At 36.7% G+C, this 26,567-nt stretch overlaps 1 protein-coding gene across 2 annotated transcripts in view; it reads right to left on the reverse strand.

Annotated features, from left to right (window-relative positions):
• The window catches only part of SOX6 (SRY-box transcription factor 6), a 230,858-nt gene that overhangs the window by 16,523 nt on the left and 187,768 nt on the right, over positions 1-26,567 (reverse strand). For both annotated transcript variants that reach the window (XM_059825788.1, XM_059825787.1), the window contains exon 11: positions 12,239-12,347. In XM_059825788.1, the coding sequence (XP_059681771.1) occupies positions 12,239-12,347 (109 nt within the window). The remainder of the gene's footprint in view (positions 1-12,238; positions 12,348-26,567) is intronic.

Genomic DNA, 26,567 nt, shown 5'->3' on the forward strand with positions numbered 1-26,567 from the left:
CACAGGTTAGCTACATCCATGCAACGCTCGGTTATGATAAGGCTTCTATTTTTCCTATTAAGAGACTTCATTCTCTCTAAAACATCAACAAGAAGAACCAAAAGGGAATTCCCTAAGGTCAGCTCTGAGGAAACATAAACCTCTAATTCAATAACTCCGCTACTGCACTGAAAAAGGCCTTATTATTGCAACATCCATATGGAGTCAATTGGACATTAATGACTAATCAATCCCTCCCCTTTCTATTCTACTTATAGTGTCACAAGCCATGTTTAGATTAGCCCATTTCCTGCTTAGGATCGCTCAAGATGTCTTTTGTTCTTTCAGGGCTGGCCTGATGGAGGCAGCTTAAACAAACACACGACCCAAGTGGTGCAGGAGTTATAAACTGCCATATGTGAATGAACAAAGGGGCCATACTAAAGCCTTTTGTGGTATTTGTTAATGTTTTTCATCTGAGTTTTAAAAGACCTAATGACTTTGTGGTGAGCTGATGCATGTGGCTCGTGGCTTTGCAAAATGAAGGAAATTCTAGCCAGTTATATATCAGCATATATTTTCCAAAGTGCCTTGTTTTCAGTTTTGGTGGCAGTGAGTTTACTTTTTTAGTACATTTGTTTTACATATGCAAGGAAAATTCTTCATCTCAATTAAAACACAGCACCAGTTTTCACAGCCATCCTCACAACCCGCGTATATGTCTTTCCCCATTTGAAAGTCTAGAGCTAAAATTAATAGTGAAATATCTTCTGTGTGTGAAATCGAATCTGCTATTCTCAGCTCTATCGGTGGTAGCAGTTCACTCACCAGTGTTTAAAGCCAAATTGTTAGTTGGGTCATATTAAATACTGAAACAGTATTTCTAAATAAGCTATTAGCACATCCATGCTCCACAGCCAGCCATGCCCAAATCTACATTATTTAAATGAATTAAAACTGCTAAATGCAACTACTTTCTTGATGGCTTACACAAACAGTTTAGATTTCTTGACCACAATTTATGGTAAAATTAACCCTCATGGAAATCTGGCATGGAATACAGCTAAAACAATACAATAATCTTTTAAATTACATGGAATATTAACTGAATTAATTAGTGCTTAAGGCCTGAGTTAAGCCCTCAGTGGCCTACATAGTCCCACTTGTGCTGTAACATAAGAGCATGAGAAGTTATTCTGTGAAGATCCATGAAACATCTAGATAGAAATTGGGATGAAGAAGCAACCTCTACTATAAATTTGGGGAGGTATGTAAGTGTCATAAGATTTTTCAATCATGTGCCACTTGCAGTCTTCAAGACCCTTTACAGATAATTAATTAAATGCTAACAACCCCATTCTGACATAGATATTATTGATAGAAAAAATGTGAAACATATTTAAATTGAAAGTTATTCAGTCTAAGTAATGACACCAGAAGTAAGGGATTGCCAGTCATCAGGTCTAACTACAATCAACATTCCCACAAACACTATTGTTGTTTCCCTTTGATAGTTCATTTTGTACTCAAATGAGGAAAGTAGAGGCTCACAAAAAGGAAAACCATGGACAAAACACCCCAGCCCAAGAGAAATATTACTAATAATTGTTGTTAGGTATCTGACAAGATCTATCGATACTGCAAATTGTTGGTGTTTTTTTCAGAAAAACTGTTGTTCTAACAGCTAAGCAGTTATTGTTAGTATATTAATCATACTCAAAGTCAAAACAATACAAAGAGGAATTACCTAATCTATTTAACATAAAAATGTTTCCATAAGACTAACAGCTTTATTGCCAGTGGAGCTGTTACTCACATAATTTCAAATTTCTCCTGACATGACAGTGTCACCTAGAACATCCAGAAAACATGATACTGATTTAAAACACAGGGGTTAATTCTGCAGTCTCCAGTCATCCCTAACAGATTTTTTTAAAAAAATCCTGCCTGAACAAGGGCCATAGGACATGATCCATTCATATTTCAGTCAATGCTTTGTTTTGTGGTAAGATGGGGAAATGACAGATGGGAATTCACCACAGAGAGAAAAGGCAGGCTGACTTCATATTTGATGGATGCATTGTTCAAGGTGTGGCTGAACACTGTTAATGAACAACTTTGCTTGCTCCTATGTAGCAAAACAATGAATTTTAAAAGCTTAAGTACAATGTGGTTTATAAAAGGGAACTACGTCTAACAATGGGAGAGAGGTTTACAAAACCACCTCCCTCAAATTATGTGATATTCATGACATGCAGAATACTTTGCAAAAGGTTTTACTGTGTGTTGGAGTCACTGCTTTAGTGGTCCATTTCCTGCATTCAATCTGCAGTTGAATTTGTCACCTTCTAGCATATGCAACATCATTTTTTGTATCAATATAACTAATTCCCCCCATCCAGTGTTTGCTGTTCTCACTTGTCATATCATATCAGTAATTAGATAGCAAGGACCTAGGGCTAGGATACGCATATGCCATTTCTCCTTGCCTGATATTATAATAATTAATAATATAATTAGTAAATAATATATCATGAAGGGAGAGATGCAAAAGCAGCATGAGAACAGGAGCTGTAAGTTAACAAGTAGTAATAATTGTTAGGAAAAACTCTTATGGGTAATTTTTCAAATATGCTGCACCTGTGCATTTGGGATTCGTGAGTGAAGTCAAGAAGATGTTTTTACAGACGGGGCAATGGCATGTCCAAATATGTTGCCACATTTACCTGGTTTGGATTAAAAATGGGGGATTTGCCGTGAAATAGGGGCTTATGTGAAAATACAAGTTATTCTTTTTTGAAATACTGCATTTCTTGTGAAACTACCCCTGCCAAATTGAAAACATAACCATTTAATATTTGCAGAAGCTGTGAAGATACTATTATGCCCACCCCCCACACATTTTGGACCACTGATTCTGTAAAATTATATCAAAGTACAAATTAAGAAAATATTGTCCCCTTGCTGCTAAGTTCTGCACTAAACACTTGCTTAGATACCTGGCATATCTACGTGGAAGAAAGGCAGATGCTCTTAAACACTTTTCTATTGCTGAGATACTGAGGTTCCTGAAGGAGAAAATGGTGTGCAGTATAAACTTAGAAAAATAGACAGTCGTACAAAGAAGAGGACTTGTTTGAATCTGTATCAATTGCTCATGCTTAGCCAGAATATATGATGTTCTTTCCTTAATGTAGTCATAGTTCTGGTCCACTCCCTGTGCTCAAGTAGGTAAGGAAGAAGGGCAAAATTCCTCCCTCGTCCATGCAGTATGATATAATGGTAGCTTTCTCCGTCAGCTGAAAATTCAATTGTGCCTGGAAATTTTACACTATTTTAGGCAGCTTCAAGCTCCTTTTGTGATAGTGGAGCAATACAAAGACGTGCAGAGCTAAGAATCAGGACCATGGGGTGTTTTACACCTGTAGTGGCTGTACATGAGTGTGAAAAAATGTTTTAAACCACTGAACTACTATATTTAATTTTTTACTCCACTTAAAAATAGCTAAGCAAACTGACTGATGCATTCAGAATTTGTGGCAATAATTTTCTCATGGGCAAAGATTTTCTGTGTAAAACTGCAACCCACAGTTACTTTTTACAGCCTTGTTCTAAATTCCTGAAAATAATGTTTTACTATATAATGGAAATTGTGACAAGCCCTTAACTAGAACTGTGCTAATAGGCACCCCTATGTAAAACTGAGGGCATTTTAACAGTGGTTGGTTGTACAACATCAGAAATTCTAACTAGAATTTTTTTAAATAAAGGTACTATTCTATAAGAATCAATTACTGTAGCATAGAAACAGCAAACAAGAAAGCCTCATATTTAGCAGTAGAAAAAAAATACCTAAGACAGTTGAAAATCAAAAGGTAACACTTGTGAAGGAAATCCAGATTTATTATTCTGAAAGTGAGACGCATACGATATGTTATAGTGTCTTGAGAGCAGTAAGTTTCAATGCCATGGGAAGATCAGTCCACACACCCCCAGCTCAGATTTTTCAGCACTTGAAGTGGGAGTTCCCCCTGTAAAATGTTATGGGGATGCTGGCAACAATGAGATTCATGAAGTGGTTGCCATCAGAAAAGTGATGGGATGGTTCTTAAAGACAGACATCTTATTCCTATCCCATTTACAGGCGTTGAGTTACTCCAGGGCTGAGGCGCTGGATCTCATCCAACACAACTGAAATACTGTGTGTAAGTACTTTATCCCAGATTCTTAATCTGTTATGAGTTATTCTGAAAAATTTAAGCATCTCACTCAAGTATCAGGCACAATCAGATAGATTCACGGGTGTTAAAAATGGCAACCACAATTAATGAAGGCCACCTTTTAGCATCTGGTCTAATTAACCAAGATAATAAGTTATTTTATCTTTAAATAATAAAGATACACTTACATGATTTTTTTTAATCAAAGACATATAACAAGAATTCAGGGGAATAAAAACTTCAATACTTGAGCTTACTGCATTCTCTCTGGAAACACTTCTTTGTTTTCAGACAGCTTTCACTGTTTTCTGATTTTCATCTTTCCCCTCTCAACTGCCATAGCAACTATTACAAATATTTATATGTGACAAATACTGGCGAGAAGAGGCATTCTTTCCTCCAGTATTTATGAAGCACTGTCACAAAAGTAGGTGATGCTTTGTCATGCATGTACTACCTGCTGTTTACACCTCTGCATAGGAGGGTGTTAAACAAGTTACCTCACAGGTTTGGATTGTGTTGGCAGCCTGCCAAGATTGATCTGCCTGCAAATATGTGGTTCCCTTTCACCTACCTCTTCAGCTGCTCAAAGTCAACCTTTTTTGGAGTTAAGAAGGAACTGTGTTGCCCTTTTGTATAAGCAATTATTTACTATTGAGCATATATCAGAATGTTGAGGCTTTGAGTATATGGTAGAGGTAGAGGTTTTCCTTTAAGAAAGCATTGATCTGGTTTTTACTTAATAGATTTGCAAAACCCAGGCACTTGTCATGATGTCTGCTTTATCACCAGGGAGGGAGAAAATGAAGTTCTGACAGATGGACAGGAATTTGGAGCTGGACAAGGTGGTAGTTTCTCCTCACCCTTAGATATCAGCCTTGTGCTCCCTTTGTAGCTCCTTTTTCTCGTGTTTCTCCCCACACGACCAAGAAACTACCTTCTACATTGCAAAGACTCCCTGTCTTTCCCCAGTTAGCTCATTCCTCTCCTCCACATTCACTGCTGCTGCTGCCATTGCAACCGCTCATTGTTCACCATGTTCTGGCAATTGGTTAAATCTGTGAGGATGCCTAACACCATTTCTTTCTTTCTTTCTGTGCTACTCAATTTCCCTTGCTTTCGGGCTGGTAGAATCTCTCATTGTGCTACAACATGCCTTGCAATGTGACTAGCCCAAGTCAAATATAAATGGGAAGTGCTAATTTTATGGACATAAAAAGACAGACTGCTGTTAACTGCTGCAAATATTGAGCAATTTGTTGACTTTGTATGTTGGTCAGCAAATCCACCATCTGAAATGCTGCAGAACTGGGTTCTTAAGCTTACTGCTGAATTGAAATACGTTCTTTTAAAAGCAAAGGTGAGCTTTGCTCCTCCAAGCTTGGGTTCAGGTGCAAAATCAGGTTCAGACCGAGAACTGTGTATATCTGAACTGGAGTTAATAAGATCAAGCTAGGGCTTACTACTGGAACCAGCCTATTACCAGTGGTTATGCAGCTCGCAGTCCCCAACTGGCTTGCATTCAGCCTACTTGGAGCATGGTCAAAGACACCGTGTTCAAACAGATAAGGCTTAAAGCTATATAATCTCAAACAGTGACTAGGTATCTAGAAAAACGCAATCTTTAAAGCAAGGAACTTACAAATTGAAGTAAGAGACAGCAGGCAGTGAAAGGGAGGACGCAAGCACTAAGGAGGACACAGGCACTAAGTCAATAAATTTAAGAAGACGGGCTGGTACCAATCCCATGCCAAGGACTCCAAGATATGTCTTAATGACTGACTCAACATTTAGGTTTCATAGCAAAGGTTATCCTTCAGGAGACTTTGAAAAGTAATAGTCTAATACAAGGATAAAGTAAATACATATATACAGATAAAGTGGACAGACAGATCCCACCACAGTATTTAAAACTGTTTTTATCTAATCTAGCAGGAATGTACCTATCCTCAGAACTATGGTCCACGCTTAACACACACTGGTAGATTCGTGTCAAAGGAAGAAAGCAGCAAGTGCTAAACACAATGTTTACAGAATCAAGAAAACTACCACATGAGAAATAGAACAAATGAAAACATCAAAACAAGACTCAGAAGAAGGTCTTTGTGTATGTTGTCCCAAATGGCAAACTATGAGGCCAAGTATTTAACTCACAAGCCCCTGGTTCTAATATATTAACACGAATAAACATGGAACTAAATGTTAAGTACTAGTATAGCATTTTCTTCTGTTTCCATTTGCTTTATAAAAATGAATTTAGCTTCACAATGCATCTGATTTTTCACTTGGAAAAACAGGACACAGAGAAGTTATTTCTCTTTTACAAAATCACACAGTGAGGCAGTGGCAAAACAATAACGTTCAGATGTTTTTTCCCTTAGCCCGGGATCCAGTTAAGAAAACTATATTTTAACAGATCCAATTCTTTGGCAAGAACGAAGATCAGGTCTTGATGGAATTTGAATCCCTGACTATGACTGCTGAAGAAAACCACACTGCAACCTGAGCTGAGGTAAAATGTATTGTAAATGTCAGCAAGAACAGTAGAAACAGTAGGAACAGTAATTGTCAACAGGAACGATAGGTCTATTCTGCAGATTTCTATCTCCTACAAAACAAAATCTTAACATACTTCTTACAAATTTCCAAAACATTTGGCCACAACCACAAAAACAGAAGGATCCATAAGCATAGAGCACATTATACAAGCACGAGATCCATAAACATAGAGCACATTATACGATTCAAAAGAAGCAGCACTATCACCAAAAGTGAGCATCTGTGAAAGGAATATCTTTTTTAGAACTTGAACCAAAAAAACATATTCAGATCATCCAATATTATCAGGTAACTGAGAACTAAATACTTTAGGATCCCCCACTTGGAATTTAAGCAGGGCTCACCTATGGCTCCTGATTGTCTTTTACACACTCTGATCAGTTGATGTATGTCAGTCGATGTATGTCAATCATGTTCAAAAATGGGTTTTAGCTACAGCTAGATTCAAAGCTGTCTTGGTGTGTCCATGTTAGTTAGCTGTATTTCAGTACTGACAATATCTCAAATGTTCAAAATTATGAAGCTGCCTACAGAAAGAATGATGTTTCCTTTAAAATGATGAGGTTTAGAGAAAAAAAAAATCCTTGTTTAGTTCTATAATTGGCTGTTGTTTATAAATTTGCATACCAGTCACTGAACATTTATGAGGCTCTCAAAATCATGTTTTTGAATTTCACTAGCTACAAATGTATCATATATTTTAACAGGACAACTGGGATTTCCAGGTAATGATATAAGTCTAATAGCTGTGGATTATTCATCAATGGTGTCACAGTCAGAGGCAACATCTGAGCATGATTTTTAATATAGTTAGCCCAGTCCTGCTGGTGGCTAAAGAAGTAATAGAGATGTTGGTTTATGTCATATTTAATATAAAACTCTTGTTGATGATTTTCAGGCCTCCATTCAGATGACAGTTAGGTCATTATGAGTAACACAAGCTTTGAATACGACTTCATATGCTAGGTCATCTCTGAAAGTAGACCTAGTTACCGTTAATCTTAAAAAAGGTTTCACACACTAGGCAGGGACAAGAAGTTGTCTTAAAAGTCACTCTGCAGTATCCTTTCATATTTGTCTTATAATTGCATAGAGCTAAATTTAAAGAATTTCAAGACTTGTCTTATAATTCATGATTCAAAAAAAATATACATGTAGCTTCAGCTCCTGATCAATGACCCAGTACCGCAAGCACTCCTAAAATTAAAGGAAAACTTGACTCTGATCCTGTCAAACTCAGATCACTGCCATATGTTATAGAAAAGATATAAGGAGTAGAGAGAAATCCTTGCTAGAGACTATTACAAAGGCATTCCATGAAACACAGAAGTCTGCTGATACTTCTTATAACAAATTACTTGAACCTTAAAGGCTGTGTCAAAGCTATAGGAACCAGGAGCACTTCCCAGATTTGGTCTATCTTGGCTGCCCAGTGGGATGAGACAGACATGTACCATGTCTCTGCACACTTTAGTTTCCTTTGGAAAGGTGGTTGTGTGGGTAGGCAAGGAGTGGAACTGCACTTCCATAGTCCCCTTGGTTTAGATCAGTTGGGAGATCAGGATGCAGCCCAGACTGCACTTCCCCCCAGTTTATGGCCAGCAGTGGGACTAAATTTGGAGTCCTTGACTCAGGAATAAATCTGTTACACACACCCCCAGCCCCGCACTCCACTCCCCCCCCAAAAAAAACCCAACAAAAAAAACCAAAAAACCAAAACCTCTACAAATAGTCATTATATCTTCTTGTAGTAAATTTCATAATTCTGAAGTTCTAAAATTCTGGTGATGGGAGTAAAACCATCTGACAGATCTAACAGCCACACACCCACTCTGTCACAACTGCACTTGGACCTCAGAGATCTGGATGTATTTCTGATGAAGAAAGACAGGGGGTCAAAAGTTGACCACCAATATGTTACTTCAGAAATCTTTGTTTTCTGTATGACTGTTATTTGCATAAAAGCACACAACAAAACCACATAAATATTGTCTAAAGATGTCTACAGCAACCTACACACAAGTAATATCTAAAAAAAATTTGAAAAAAAGATTAAAAGTAAGTAACAATGACAAAACAGAAAGGAAGGTGTGAAACACACTAAGTCTTCGAATATGACTATGGCTATTAGGAACTTTTGACATTCAGTTGAGATTGTGACCTTGGCAACACACTAATATGCAAGAAGGCTCTCTTCTTAGAGGAGGCCAAAGAAAAGCAATGAAGCTGGTGAAGGGTCTAGAGCACTAGTCCAGTGAGGAGCGGCTGAGGGAACTGGGGTGTTTAGTCTGGAGAACAGGAGGCTGAGGGGAGACCTTATCACTCTCCGCAACTACCTGAAAGGGGGTTGTAGCGAGGTGGGTGTTGGTCTCTTCTCCCAACTAACAAGTGATAGGATAAGAGGAAATGGCCTCACGTTGCGCCAGGGGAGGTTTAGTTTGGGTATTAGGAAAAATTTCTTCACCAAAATGGTTATCAAGCACTGGAACAGGCTGCAGAGGGAAGTGGTTGAGTCACCATCCCTGGAGGTATTTAAATGATATGTAGATGTGGCACTTAGGGACACGGTTTAGTGGTGGACTTGATAGTGTTAGGTTAACGGTTGGACTCGATGATCTTAAGGGTCTTTTCCAACCTAAACGATTCTGTGATTCTAAAGAATAACTTGTCAAGTTTCTTAGGGACCCAGTGCTGAAACAGACACATATGGAAGCACAAAATAATAGCAACACATATAAAAAACTTTGTGACATGGCAAACCTAGAAAGTTCTGTAATAGTTTCATGACAATTAGAAGTGTTAATATTCTTGAAGATGAACAGAGTCTGTAGCATGGTACAGTACATCAGAGGCCACAGTTTAACTGCTGGTATTTCAGCAGCACTCTTTTCAATGGACTTCCACTCTAAATGATGCCACACTAGAAGTGTCATCTCTTAGCTAGCTTGCCAAAGATAAGGAGCAAAACTTGGGTGATATTTTGAATGTCTTTTTTTTATATCCAGCTAATATCTAAATTCACCTTGTCTACAACTACAAGGACAAATAAGCAGCTCAGTTTTGAACTCCCACCAATGTTTTTTTCAGATCAGCAGAGGTATTCGTCCAGCACCTCTTTTCCAGAGACATCCCTTGGCTGCTAAACAAAGTCTGGAAATCTGAATCCATTCATGAACTAGATTTCCCATGTTGCAACACACCTTGCCTCAAACTGTCCCACAAGCTCTAGGAAGACATGTATACTGTCCTTAAACTAGCACACATCACTGTAGCTTGGGTTACATATGTCAAAGCTTCATTCTGCACTCTCCAGTAACAGGGCGGGGCTGTCAGTTCCACAAGGTGTATCAAGATACTAAATTAAGGACACTACAAAGAGAAAGGATGAATTGAAGGAAATGAGCTAAACCAAGAAAGTCGTCAGGGACTTGATGTCATATGAAGCAGTAACTGTGTATCTGCAAGTATTCTGTTGCAAATTTTCATCCCAACTGAGGAAAAAAACATCCTTCAGCATGTTGAAATACGAGAAGTTGCTGCAGGATGGAAATACAAAGCAGTTTATAAATAACTGATTAGTCAACATGTACCTTTGAAAGTCCATGTATCTCCTAAGTCCTTTTTTCTAGGAAAAAAACATTGCAAAACATTTGTCTGAAAGTTATTTTTTACCTACATTGTGTTCATTATTTTTCTGTTTAAAGACAACACAACAGTGGCCAATCACATCCAACAAAGAATGAATAAATGAAGCTCATAAATATTAGCTCCCTAAAAATGAAAATCTGGAAATTATTGGTTTTATAAGGAACTACTAAAAAAATAAATATATATAGGGAAAATCTGAAATATTTCATTAAGGTGCTAGGCTCCTTCTGAATATTATTCGTAATAAATGGCTGATGAGCTTTAGTCATCATCTTATCTTACTGTTATGGAGACCTGAAATCTTGACTATGTCAAAATACTTAAAAAAAAATTTAAGCAAAAAACATGTCAAACTGTACTCCTGGTACATGTGTCAGTTTCATGGGATAAGCTAATCATGATATTAAGCCAGTAATTAGGAATATTTTGCTGAATTAAATTTGAGAGTTAACTATTCCTTTGTATGGATGAGTCGATACAGGAACATCTTGGAACTGAACTTGCAGCTTCTCCATTGTATACAAGTCCTTGCCCAAAATACTTTTAAGTTCAGCTTTTTTGGTTTGGCTAGAAACTGATTAAGGATAATGTATGTCAGCTGGGAAGCAAGGAGAATCAGGGCTCTAAGATGTTTTATCACAGGCATATCATATACAGTAAAGATAACATTTACATGTGCTGTTGTTGTCAGACTTCAAAATGAAGGGACAATTCGTGAGGCCTTACCTGGACTATTTACTTCTGGGTCATAGAGAGACAGAACAGAATATGTGCACATAGGAATATTTCTCCATACAGAAAATATTAATGGCTTTTTATGAAGAAAATTCTGTCACAGTATTTCAAGAATCATTTTAAAGTAACCCTATTTGTCAACAATCACAAGTTTATTAGTCCTATTCCTTTGATCCAAGAAAAAAAGCAAATTTTGAACCTGTCAGATGTTTGGATATTCATGGAAAAATTTAGAGATGTTTTAACCTTTTCTCAGTAACAGTGGCATAACTAGAACTTGTCAGGTTAAAAAAAGAGCAAAATGATTCTCAAACAGAATTAAATTGATGGGGCAAAATGTTGCATAATATTCTATCTGAATAGTACATTAATCTTACTACAGTGACTGGTAGGGTTCCTATCTATCTACATGTTCTCTTCTAATGTTTCATAGGGTAAAGGGGATACCAGTGGCATCCACTTCCAGAGCATGCATGGCAACCCTGCTAGAGACTAAACTCAGTCTTAATAAACACTGATTTCCACCTGTGGCTTGACACTGTATGCCTGGTATATAGAACTCTCACTGAAATGAGTGCAAATGCACTGAAGGTTTATATTATGAAAAAGACATTTTCATATAGAAAATGTGAAATATTTTTCCACTATCATTTGACAGTTGCCTGTCGATAAACTTGTGCTTGCTATATCTTGAATAGTTTGTGAGTGCACTGATGAGTAACTTCTTAAAGAGCTCTAACTTTCTTCAAAGCTGCTAAATCCTTAAAAACTGGTGAAAATATATATATACAGATATGTATATATTGCCTTGCTCAGATAATTTTTTTAATGTTTCCTACACTTTTATTAACAGTATAAAATGTAAACACTTAATTGGCAGCTGCTGGGGGAAAGAATAGTTGCATTGCAGAAGGGCTTAGAGGGCTATACAGTCCTTTTCATGTAAACGCCCTTTGTTATGGACTTACTACAATCTCACAAAACCACACAGAAATCATTCACATGTTACCTTGGGATGTAAGCTAGACAGTACTTATGACACTGGCAGCACTTCAGCCATACCATTTCAATAACCCATAGTCAAAATTGCAACTCACCTTCTGCATCTTCTGGCCTTGTAAGATCGATGACACCAGGGCCCAGTTTTCCATCTTCATTGGGTTTGCCTGTTAACTGTGGGCCTAAATTTTCAAACCTTGTTCTTTCCTGGAAAAGAACAGAAGTAGTCTTAATGGTCTGTATAAGTTAGTTCTCATTATATGCCTGTCCGTATGCATATGCACTGATACATGCCTTATTTTTTAAATCTGAACAAATAATGAGTGCATTTAATGAGAATTTTAACTCAGGGACAATTTTTTATGGATTCTGAATGTTTGCATTTATGAAAATCAGTTTTAAATGTGAAACATACATATACAGAAACTTTGAGATTATTTTGATCTGCACTGCCATAATGCATAAATGATTTTACATGCAAATACAAAACACTCTTGGCAGCAAACAGTGCTGATCAATGCTGCTCACTTTGCCTTTCCATTTATTTTCTAACTTAAACTGGAAAAGACAATCAACATTTGGGAGGCATGAAAATTCAGAAGTTGAAAGGAGAGTTTGTATTAAAATATACTGCTAATTTAATGAAAAAAGCACTTTTTCCCCACTATGAGATTCAAGTTTGCATTCATACCTCTGAGAAAACACAACTCTGAATTTTATGCAAGAAGTTTTCAAAGACAAGTATTTGAAAGAAGGAATAATAGATGACTGAACTGATATTTTTATTTTGTCTAGGAATTTAAGTTGTACCTCAATAGGAAGGGAACCTAAGGAGGTTAAAAAAAAAAAAAAAGGAAAAAGAATGCACACTCCTAGAAAAACAGAAAGCTTTTGAGAGCTGGAGACCTCCATAGGAAACCTGGAACTAGAAAGTGGAAACTGAAAGGTATTTTATGTGTTAACCCAGTTCTTCAATCAACTACTGGACAAGGGCACTATAAATGACAGCGTAATACTGTCTCACAATAGTACTCTCTGTAGTACTGTGTATCAGTAGCAAAGCGTTCAATGGTTATCATTAATTTAGCATTCTCATTTGAAGGAACATAGCATGTTTTCCCTCTTGCCTTGTTGTTACCTCTTCAGACTAAACTTGGCATTATGTTGTACTTGTGAATGAATGAAACCTTGTTGTTCATTACTATGAAACAATATTAAATGTCATGTCAGCTTGAATTTACAAACATGAAATACCAGCTTTCAGCTCTATGAACAGTTTCTCCATGTTATACTTAATGCATTATGCAGAAGTAGAGTGCTGATTGCTGTTCAGTCTATTGTTCAATGACCTAGTTCTGTGCTGTGCATACTAGACATAAGAAGAAAACATTAGGAGTTTCTCCCCTGCAAGATGGTTAGAAACTTGGAATGTTCCTAAGGACAAAATATACTTGATGGCCTTGACTCTTCATTTGCTCCACCTCCAAATACTTCTGCTTTCCAATGTGATTATTTTTCTATTACCAATATCTTTCAGCAATAAAACCCAACCAGGCCAACAACTGAGGAATTCTTTTGATTCCTCATTCTTTTGATTCCTTCAGCCATGTATTTTTTTAATTATTTTCTGTTTAATTTGCAGAGGAAGACAAGAAAGCACAACCTGACACTGGATTTGCCACAACATGCAGCTGAGACATGTCGGGTACTAACTGCATTTCTAAAAGTTCCTCAGAATCTTCCAGTTGTCAAACAAAATAGCTCTGCATTTTATATTTGGTTAACTTCTTAACTTATTTTCTTCTGTAAAATGTGTGGTTGATGAAGGAGCTTACATATACAAAGGAATTCACAAGAAAAGAAAGAGTTACAAATGAAATGTGACTGCAGAAAGGCACTGCAATACTAGAGGCCCAATATTTTACTGAAAGATGTTTTGTAATGTAACAATACACCTGAATCATCAGGATGGGATCTGTTTTACTGGTAGACAGAATAAAAAATAAGTCTGTCAAGGATTCCGCGTTCCATTACAAAGGGCTGATTTGCAGTTGAGATAAAAACAAAGATCAGCACTAAGAAAACAGCTTTTGGCACATATATTGTCTCTTCCAAAATATTTGCGCTAAAAGCTTTTTCTTAAGGATGTTAACACAGCACCTGCAGTATTCTTGGAAGAACAGCTTTTAAGTGTGTTTCAGAAGAAGGAGAAATACCTTTCTGCTATAAAAATCAACAGACCCTGCTACATATCAATATGCACATTTGAAATATCTTTCTAGTCATTCATTCTCTTTGATTTTATCAGAAAACATTCTGTTAAAAAAAAAAAAGACAAAAAAAGAAAGTTTCTGAAAGAATATCAATATTTTGACATGGAAGGAGAAAAGGGAAAATTACATGATAAGGTTCAGGAACAGTAAAATGAAAGCGCTTATACCATAAAAATACCTGCTCTTGTCAAACAAAGGAGATGTACTTATAGTTATTTCATAACCCCCTCCTCCTAATTCATAAAAAGCTGTAACAAAGCTAGCAATATTTAAGTCTTTGAAATGCCTTTTAAAGTCATTCCTTTGCTTGCTTTTTACTGAAAATAATCTTCATGGTGATCATAAAAAAATCTTCAGCATTTACATTGGGTTTAGACAAATTCAGAGAACTGTAAAGAATAGAAAAATGTTCCTCAATACTAATAATGTTTTTATCTAGTAGATGCCTTTACAATTCCATGAAATACAATGAAATTGTATTTCCATTAAATTCATATGAAATTAGAGAGGAAACTTGTCGCACTAGGCTCCAATCCTCTAGTATGGGATTTATCTTTGCTCCCATCTTGAATTCATCCTAAAGAGAATAGTTACTTGCACTAAAAATCCTTTAAATTATACCTTTTTCCTAGTACAACCAATGACTGAGAGGAGGATTGATTTTGTACATAATATTCCTATATGAACAAAAAATTACATACCTTCATTAAAACTAAATGGCTATACATAGTTATTTGGTCTGGCTGAGGTAATTTTCACCATAGCAGCCCTCATGGTGCTGTGCTTTGTATTGGTAGCTAGAAAGGTGTTGACAACACACCAGTGTTTCAGCTACTGCTGAGCAGTGCTTGCACAGCACCAAGGCTGTCTCTCCAACATTTCCCCCTCACCAGAAGGCTGGGGGTGGGCAAGATCTTGGGAGCAGACACAGCCAGGACAGCTGACCCAAACTGACCAAAGGGATATTCCATACCATATGACATCTGCTCAGCAATAGAAGCTAGGAGAAGGGGCAAGGGGGGGCATTCATTATTACAACGCTTGTCTTCTGGAGCAACCACTACATGCACTGAAGCCCTACTTCCCGGGAAGTGGCTGGACATTGTCTGCTGATGGGAAGTAGAGAATAAATCCTGTGTTTTCCTTTGCTTCTGCGCACAGCCTTTGTTTTGCTTTTATTAAACTGCCTTCATCTTGACACGTGAGTTTTTTCCATCTTATTTTGTCCCCCCCGCCCCTGTCCTGCTGAGGAGGGTAGTGATAGAGTGGTTTGGTGGGCATCTGGCATCCAGCCAAGGTCAACGCACCACAACATTACCTACGTTACCTACACATGCATTATATTTGCACACATGTACATGAACTACAGGATACATTGCTACCTCCCTAACCCACGTTAATAGAAAACTTTGGTGAGTTTGTAATAAAGTGCACTGCTATGGACAGTGCAGATGTTTTGTTTCCTGTGAAAAAGCATTTTGGACTTCTATTTTGAACTGATTTTTTGTACTGGCTATGGAGCTTATACTGTATAGTCACATTAAGTTTTCCCATTTGAATTTCAGAAAAAGGGTTTAGGATGTGACACTGACAACCCTTTCCCATGACTAGATCAATGCAGTCAATTGGAGTTTGCACTAGAAAACTGAAAGCTCTTTGCAGCACAATTTGGATCCTTTGTGCTTCTTTATATGTTGAACACACAGTAAAAATAATCACTTCTTTAAAATGAGAAAAGGAAGAGAAAAAAGATTCTTCTTAGCAGCCAAATCTTAATTTTCCATTCTGTGATATGATTAGGCACTTATTTATGCATTGTCAGTCACAAACATGCAGAAAACGTAAAAGTTATTGGAAAAATTAAAGTCTGCTCAACTGTCTTGCAGGACTGTTGGTTCTCTAAGTGCTTTGAAATTATGATGTATGAGGTAGATGTTGCATATTAAATAAAGATATTTAAATTATAAAGCCCCCGTTAGTGAGAGCTGATGAATGTTAAACGTTATGAGCCACAAGGCTGTGGCATCCATCATATTCACATATTATCACAGTCAGTGATGGAGAAGCCCCAGTGATGACAGATAGACTGCTATATAGTTATCCCTTATTTCCAGAGTCGCCAAGCAAGCCTTTCAACCCTTTTGGCATTATTTTTAGCTTTGCATTAAATTAGCAACTTTTCCGTCACGTTCTGGCAGAAAGTATCAATTCTTTCTTCACATGTGGAAGGTAAAAGAATGATTTAGTGAAGCAAGGAGTAAAGGCAAAGGAAGCAGTAGCCCCTACCTCTGAAAAGGCTGCAAACTTCAAATGACTAGAAACAAATATAAAATTGTGATCTTGTGAAAGAACAGCAATGAAACAGTAAGCACACAATAATGGCTTTTCTCTGCACTTAGATAAAAGCTGAATTTTTGATGCACACAGTATATTTTCATAAAATTTTATATACTATGTTTTATACACTTATTGGCTATTCCATAATAATGTGTGTGCTAACGGTAAAATTGCTCTTAAATTTATGTGTGTTATTTATACGTTCCCATGTAACAATGCTTTTTGTTGTAAAAAATATTCTGTTTATTAATGTAACTTTACAACCACTGCATCCAAGATCCGTGGTAAATTAATGACATTTTTATTATTTTATAGTGTCATTAAATTTTTACTGATCACTCCATCAAACAGAAGCAATAAAGGCCATAATGCAAACTGGGACACTTAGATCAGGGGAGCAGGAAGGCATTCCATATAGTCTGAAGTAAACGGCTTGCTATAAATGATATTTATACCATCTTTAAGGATGTGAGAATACTTGGACAAGTTTGGCAAAACTGTTTCTGTAGTACCGTGGATTGTGTACTTAAATAACAGTTTACTTGCCAGCAAGACAATTTTTTTTCAAACCATATGCGAAAAGATGACTGATTGCCTCCATCTCTTGAAAAATAATATACGAAATGTAATAATACACTGGGCACCCCTCCCTTCTGGATTACCAAGACTGATCCGACTATACCCATGCCTCAAATTATTTCAACATGCTTGCTTTTTCCACATCTGAAATGTATGCTTAGTCTGAAATGGAAAATGGCATGCATGCTGATCGTTGTATAAAAGATTTAAAATATATATATTTTTTGCAAACAAATACTTTTTATTTAAGTAGACGTATTTAGACAATGATGTAATACCCTTTATTTCAATAGTTTAGAATGGAAGCAGTTACCAACATTAATTTAAAGAGCCAGTTTCTAGAAACTGAATTAATATGGGTCATTCACAGAAGCCACAGAGTATATGACTGAAGGGATATTATTTCTTCTGAGGACAGTACTTTAGTTAGAATGACTACAAATAATTATCACATGTTGTCTTTATGTATGAAATGTATTTCAGTTGAATTATTCCATACTAAATGTTCTAGTAGCTTATTTGCTAACTGTGATCTATTCCCTTCATGTACCATGGACAGTAAACAACTGGCAAACAATTTAAAGGACATTTTCAGTAGAACACAGAGCAAATTATTCCCAGTTTGAATAAGGAGGAATCACAAAACTTTTTTTTCCTCCTGGAAAGTCAAGATACAAACATCCCAAGCTTTTTACCTTCTTCTTACTACTTTTTAACGGCTAGGACGGAAAAGTTAAATTACCCTCCACTTAGAATCTTTTGCAACATCTTGGCACAGCAGGGATAATTACAAATTGACTTTCAGCCTTATCTCTGGATATTTTAGTTATTACGGGTGGGAAGTTTAAACATTAACCTTATTACAACAATGTCAATCATCCTACTGGTGTGCAGGCATGCAACTGCTGGAATTCTTTGGATGGCAAAGTAGATAAAAACAATGGTGGCATTATTGTCACAATTAAAAGCAAGGCCTTTGGTTTTGCAGAACTGTGGTGAATATCTAGAACTTGTTTTCATAGCAGCGGGAGTTGCTCCAAGAAACCGGGGAAATTAAATTAGCAAAGGAGGCAAACTTATTGTAGGAATGCTGGTATTTTAAGGTATTACAAGATACAAAATATATCTTTTCCAACCACTGATTTACAGGTTGCATGAATGAAGGATATGCTGAGTTCTATGATGTTGACACAACCTGGCCTTACTTCTTTTTTATGTAAGTGAAATACCTGAATTCAATGATCTCAGGATCCAAAGAGTGACAGTTCATGAATTTTCACCCTAACATACTGCTGTTTTCAGTTTTTGAAGACCCCTATATTGTTCATAAACTGTTCCAGTACTGTCTTTGCATGCTGAACATACAGCACGGACTAGCATCCCTGCCACAGACTACAGATTTGTGTTACATTATAGTGCCTCAAAGCAAACAGCTTGCTTAAAAAGATGTGGGGAGAGAGAAGCCATTAGTTCCCCTTTCAAATATATTCTTCCATCTTAAAGCATAACTGAAAAGTAAGAGATTAAAAGCAGCTAACAGGGAATTTACACTAAAATTTCTTTGCCTGACTGGCAAGCCTCAGCTGGCTTCCACGTGACAACGTGACACATGCAAGACCATCACAAGCAGAAAATGCTCCAAAGTTGTTCAGTAACAGAATTTCGTAGTGATTGTCATGATATGGGACTTTCTTCTTTTAAGACCCAGGTTCTGGAGTCAAAATTGAGAATTGCAATTTCATCAAAATTTAAAGTGTCTAGAAAAAAGTTTGAAACTGGAGTGCTAAAGGCAAAAAATTCATCAGATAAATAAATGCAAACCCAAACAGCCTACTTGTAAACAGTCTCTAGCTAATTATTTTGGAAGTATGATTTTAAGGATCAGAATTCCTAGAGCCTCTGATTAGTGTGAGCAGTAGCCATCTTGATTTCCGAACACAAATAAGGATTTAGATGAATTCCCTGATTATTGGGAGCATTCAGCACATACTAATAAGTTAATAGACTTCAGTGCATTGAAGCTTGCCTTTAAAAATAAGTGTATGAATTTTAAAATATTTTTAAAAAGCAAAAAAAAACCCCAAAACAGATAGCAAACGTTTCCATCTAAGTAGGGCATTATCCCCTCCTGCATATGAAGTATCAACATACTCATAACTATTGCCACACTTGCAGGCACTCCTAAGCTATGGATCTGCCCTGGTTAGATTACTTTCAACAGGATTACTGCACTTACTGAGCCCCCTTAACCAAATGCTTTATGTCTTTGTTCATATGGTTTTAATATGGTTTTAACCAATTGCAAGGTTATTTATAAGTTTGCAGCTCCCCAGTAGTTAGAGTTATGAAGCGTTCAGACTTAAGCATATCCAGTTGTGTGGTAACCCAACTACTGCTTTCATGCGGTTTCCAACTTTTTATTCATGCACAAAGGCATGATGCATGGCAGTATCTGAGAACTTTCTGATTAACTGTTTCAGCAGCAAATTCATACAGCAACCTACAGTAAAATTACACATCAACTAAAATGTAAAGATTTAAAAAAAAAAAAGCAAAACCCACAAGAACTGTGGAATTCCACCTTAGACTGATGAGAAGTCATTAGTCCTTGAAAAACAAAGGGACAATCAATTAAATTAACAGCTGGTAAATGAAAAGCAAACAAAAGGAGTTACTACTTTACACTCTGCATAATACAGCTGTAGAATTCACTAGAGGTCAAGGAAGACTCCAAAGCTTGGGCTGTCACTTGTTTTTAAAAGAGCTGGATAATTTTATGACTGTTAATAACATATGTAGCAACACATACTAAGATAATCAAATCCTATGTTCCAGAGTGTAAGATGTTCAACTGTCAGGGTCAAAGAGAAATTCCCTTGTTCTCTCTCCTGCTCCCTTCCCTCCTGACCAACATCCACAGATGATTAACTGGGAGCCTTCTAGGGAGAGGAGTTAATTTTCTTTTATAACATCAGGTATGGCTCACTAGTTTTAAGGGAGAACTGGTAAATGGTACAGACCAAATTTATTTACCTTGTAATTAGAAAGAATGCAACCATTTAAAAAAGCCACACTTTCTTTTAACTAAACACATATATGTGCATTTTTGAGAGACAGACAAAAATAAACACAAATTATAATTGACATACACTTCTACTAGGAAATAGCAGGACTGGGGTTTTTTCTGTGCTGTAAAGTGACTAATGGAAGCAATTCAATAGGTACTCTTGGACCTTCAGAATGGTCATTCAAATTTCTAACATTTGACTTACAAGAATAATTGCGTAAGGGCATGGAAAAACAAAGGTTTTTTTTCCTGGTAGACTAAATACTACAGAGGAATAATAATATACATTTTGCTATATTTCAGTTTAATTTAGCAGCTGGTTGGACCTTGTCAGTTATAGCCTTATTTTCACCAAGTATTTAAAAATTGAGACATTGAAATGCCATAAAAGTGTACAGAACTACTTTTACCAAATTTAGACAATGCCATGATTCTGTACGTATATCTGCATGCTTCCCCAAACGTTTCTGTTTGTGACTAAATTTCATTACAAGTATTGTCATGCATTAGAATCAGAACAGAATTTAGAAGATCAGAGATCTGGTTACTAGCCTCAAAACTGTGAATCTCCTTTTCTTTTAATCATCTAGTAATATATTCCAGGCTGAAAACACAGCTTTAGCAAGAAGCCACAGCAGTACAACAACCAGCAAAACTATTCTAGGTTCAGCACAACAACTTTTTTGGAATGGAAAAAAAAAGGCAGAAAAGAAGTCACCAATTTCAATTTCATTGCGGTGTTCTGCAAACCTCAACAGCACAAAGCAAATTCAGCTGCCCTCCACACAAAGCTGGGAAAAGAGAGATCTTAAAAAAAATCCAGAACACAAACACACACAGGCATACACACATGCCACTGGTCAAACATCTTGAGAAGCAATATGATGTTTTTTATGAACAATATGGAAATGTAAGCGCATGCTAACAGACACATATATATGTTTGATTTTAAACCTATAAAAGCTAAGAGAAAGATAGATGATGTTCTCATAGATACTTTCATTCCATCATTTCAACTGTGCCTTATGATAGGCACATGTCAGATTTTGTGACGTGACCAAACAATACTGGAAAAGCTGTGATAAAAATGGACTACGTGATGCAATAATCAATTATCAAATAGCAATAAATGCACTTTTCCTACTCTACGTGTGGGTAGTGGTTATAAAGTTTTAAAAGCAGATATTTCAAATACTCTATTTGCAAGTATTTTTACAATTAAAGAACTAAACTTCAGGGAAAATCTGAATCTGAGTTTTGTGCATTTCATTACAGCAATCTTTGAACATGAATAGTGTTGTATATTGTAAGTATAGATTCCAGTAGCTCCATTAGGGTAACTCCTCCAGGGCTTTGGAAGTACAGATATCTAACCCAGATACTCTGAATGAGTCACTGGGGGTACCTACCCCTTTTGTTTATTTCTATAAGCAATGCAGGCCTCTAGACATGGCTGTTCCATCCCATTTTCAGGAAGACACCTGAAGTAGTTTAAATTGATGATGCAAAAGACACTTGGGCTTAAATGTTCATATCCACATTTAGAATTTAGAAATGCAATCAAGGCAGTTAACAAAATCCCACCAAGTGCTACTGTCTTCAGGTATATGCCTTGCCTTGTGCGGGATGTAAATATATAATTGCATAACATGCATACATAGATTAAGTGGGCTTTTTCTGTATTTATCAATCTGATTTTTTTTTTTTTTATTTTGTAGCATTTTAAGTGTACTTTTTCAAGGTTGCATTTTATGATTGCTGCTTATATATTACTCTGTTTATACTCAGGCCTTTTTTGTTATGTTCAGAGGGAAAAGGAACATATCACTAAAGAATAAGGATGGGTGACAATGGAACAATGATAATAACATCATTATGCAGTGTTTTGCCTCTTGTACCCCCATCACTGCCATGTTTTTCTCTGATTATTTCAGCCTCAGGAAAATGTGCTGCTTACTGTTTATGTCAGGAAGGCAAGATTACTGTTTGCATTATTACAATATCAAGTATGATGTACGTAATGCCTGTGATAATATAGATGTACCCCTCAACTAGCTCCTGTCTTTAATCTTGATTCAACAGGAAAAAAACCCCAAAAACCGAAACAGTGAGTTGCAAGTTCTTGCAGCCTCATATAGGCCTTAATCTTGTAAGGTGCTGGGTACTTTCACTCCAGTCCAACAGAGGCCTCAAGGACATGGATAGTCACTACTTCAAGGGAATACTTATGTGTTTATATTAAGAATGGACTAATGCACTTCACTGAATTTGAGAAAAAAATTAATCAACTTCTTTCCAGGCTGAAAAAGATGCTTTCTCCTTCTTATTGATTACTCCTTTTTCCCTTTCAGACAGGTAGGTTGAAGGCATTCTGGTATGAAGAAGAATTGTTCTTGTTTAGGAATAAAACAATAGAAAGCCAAGAACACAGTCCTGTAAGGACTTATGCAAGTGGACAAGACCTTGCATTAACAATGTCCTAGCTGAAGGCCTCCCTGTCCGTGAAATTGCGGTATTTCCTTACTTATCTTTCTAATACAATCAGAACTAAGTTGCTTATAATTTATGTTTCTAAAATTTGTACTCAAGGAAAAAGCAGCCCAAACTGGATTTATGAACATTATAAATTCATCAAAACAAACAAAAAAGCGTGGCTGATTAAGGGGGATAAAGGTTCCATTTGCTACATCTGACATGCAAATGCAGGCAAATACATACTCCCTGGAAACTGGGAGAAACTCTCGGAAAGAGTAACTCTTCCATGAAGGAAGTATGACTCAAAATAATGCAAGAGAGAGAGTACCTTAAAAGGGTAACTGAAGGCTACGCATTTTTTTCATGCAGAATCGAGGGACCCTTACACCTGAAGCCATCTTAAATGCAAAATGAATACCTACGGGCTGAAAAATTTATGTGGTTTTACTGCTGCAATATACAAAGACAAAACTGCTAGTCATCTATAGCTAATGCTACTGGCAAAAATCCATTCTCTAGCTTTTCATTTAAAGTAGAATGATTTTATAAACCCTGTTTTGTTTTTATTGTGAAAACCTTGTTTCAAATTTCCCACATAAGATATCCATTAAAGTATTCTTCAGCTCAATGTAACAATGATGGTTTAGAAAATGCTTTTATACCTTAACAGCCAATCTTGGATGGGAGTTTCAAAAGTAGTGATTTCACCCACAGAGCATATTAGCCACTTAACGTCCCACTTAAGACATATTTTTGACTTTGCTTTTGAGCATAGGCATAGACTGGGTCCTACTACATCTCTCTGCATTTAAAATGAACTTTTTCTCTCTTTTCCCCTATCCTTGTTCATCCACCCTAGATGACATATATGGAAAAGTTCATGCTATTCACTGAAGGAACATTCCAGCACCTCATTCCAGTGGAAGATTTTTGCTGCTCTGTGGACAAATACAATCTATAAGAGGGAATTTCCTGTCTCATACCTTCCTTATTCCTTTGTGTACTTGTATACTTTGTATACTTTATAACTGTGGTCATATTTTCTAGCTATGTCTTACAGGAAAGAGAATAATAATGTCCTGGGGAAGCAATCAATATTTTGGAGCTTTTTACTGTTATATATGTAGACAATCATAATACCTACCACTGTGCATTAGTAGTACCCAAATCATACTAAAAAGGAGGTTGGTAACGGTATCTCCAGGCACAGAGAGGGGAAATTATTATCTTCTGGTTACCTAAAAAGTCAATAATTAAGCTTAGAACTGAACCCGGGACTTCTGAACATTAGGCCAGTCCACTGGCTGTTATGCCACACTGCCTCTGCCGTAAATCTGTTTGATGGATTTTTCAGTCATGGAACATTAAAGGCTCTGGTCTTGTCTAATGAATATGTTTAAAGAAAACAGTACAAACAAAAGCAAATGTAACACTTAAATTATCTGAGACATACTGCTTTGATGTCACGCTTGGATAAAGGATTTCCTACTGGAGACCTATGTACACTTATACATACTGAAAAATATTTTAGCCAGTACCACTAGCTGGCATGCTGGTATCTATTTATGTCTGAAAAGGGAACATAATCAGTTTTAGTTGGTTAAGTACAGTCTGAGCCAACTTTTATATTATGACCAAAAGCTTGGCAGTGCAGTAGCAGTGGCAAGTAGCAGAAAATTGCTTACAGTGTTATTTGCCAGATTACTTGAACGATTTACATTGGGTTTTCAAGAGAGTTTGGAGTATTAAAAACTTAAGATTTGGAAAAGCCTTGGACTGTGGATTTTTGTTCCTAGTTGGACAAGATGCACAGGAGAGGGTTATGGTATAGTATGACTGACTAAATGAAGCATTTTTTTTAATATAAACCACCTGAAACATTTTGGAACAGTTCAGTTTGAACTGTTAAGATTCTTTTTTTTTTAATTGAAGATTTGGAGAGCCAATTGATTTAGATTAAATGCTCAACCTTTCACATCTACTTGTTTAAGATTCATGTTGACATTGTACTAAATACAGCCATACAGTTTGTATTCCAGATAAATTGATCTGACTACGAGCCTCACTCTTTAGTATGATTCTTACTCCAAGATAAATCAATATTTAATATCTCCTGCAACAGCCCCAGTAGATAATTTTAAACCTTTTCTCCATCCCATTAAGTTACCTTTAAAAATTCTTTATACAAGCCTTCACAGATGACTTCTGAAAAACTAGTTTATGAAAAGCAGTCTGAAATTCATTAATTCAGATGGAAAGGGTTTTTTAAACTTGCTGCATTGTGCTGATCTCTAAATCCATCTCTGTTTAGCTAATTCTCCTGCTCAGCTAATTTGAAGAATAAATAAATACTTCCTGTAAATCTGTAACACAGATTTTAAACATAAATATCCTTCTACTGCTTGCTATATGGGACAAGATATCTCTAGGCTGTGGACTTCTGCAAAAACAGGCTGACCAAGGCTCAGAGAGGATGGGTACTCTGCATCATCAGGTACCAACCTCTACCCAGCTCCAACCCCACCACCACATCAGCTAAGAGAAGCAGTGATAAACAGCAGTATGTCAGGCTCAGGTACCAGTCACCTTCCAGCCTCCATTTTTTGAGCGTTAAAATCTACTGTCTGCTCCCTCTCCCCTCCCCACCCTTCAATCTGGTGGAGGGGCTAAGGAGGAGGAAAAACATCTCTTCCCCCTCCCTCAAACCTCTCCTATGGCTAAGGGCCCCAGTGGGATAGGAGTCTTTGATATCAGAAGAATGCAAACAGCAAGGCTCAGGTTTTCTGCTTCTTAGGGTTTAGAAACAGAGACATAAGAGGAATTTCAAATGATTATATATTGGGAGAACTGAAATGGATGATGCCAAAAGGAAGGGAGGAACTATATACTCTGGAGCTATCTGGTTGTATATCCACCATTCAAACTATAGGATCTTCATATTCCTATCTGTGCTCTCTCTTACTCTTATTTCCTATGCTGCATTACATTAAAATTGCAGTTTCACGGACACCGTATGCAGCAGTGAAGCTCTGTCCCATCCCTCACTCTCCAACCTACTGGTTCCCAACACAAACAGTCCACAATCCTTTAAATCTTCTGATTCAGCTATTTATGGGCTGAAAACTCAGTGAAATGTTCCGGTTTTAAAAAAGGGGAGGGGGGACTTTTTGTTTTCAAAGCCATATTTTGCCACTTTTACAGCAGAGTTGCTCAAATAGTTATGTCCTTGAGGGAGCAGTGAGTTGCAGCCCAGGTTTGCCGAGATCCTTTATGCACTGGAGGGGCAGCGTGTGGAACCTAGATAGCTCTTGCCTTTCAAATCTATTAAAGATCTTCATCTCAGGAACTATACCTGCTTTGGTTTGGTTCAAAGTACAGCCTAAAAGTGTCTGATCCTAAATGAGTTCTTTCATCACTAACAAAACAGGAATATTAAAGAAAAAAGTAATGTGACTGATTAACTTATAATGCAGTTTTCAATTTTGTCTCTATTCCTTTGCTACCTCCAAGCAATCAAAAACATGATAAATTGTGTATTTTACTTATGGAAAATGTTCAGTGTTTAGCTTAGGTGTGAACTCAGATCCAAGGCAAATTTAGCAACAAGAATGCACTTGTATAAAGAATATACCCACTATATGGCAAAAATATATGAAATAATACTAACTTTTCACAATGTAAGATGTTAGTGGGAAT

This window comes from Gavia stellata, chromosome 17 (genome assembly GCF_030936135.1).
Source record: "Gavia stellata isolate bGavSte3 chromosome 17, bGavSte3.hap2, whole genome shotgun sequence".
Classification (NCBI taxonomy): Eukaryota; Metazoa; Chordata; class Aves; order Gaviiformes; family Gaviidae; genus Gavia; species Gavia stellata.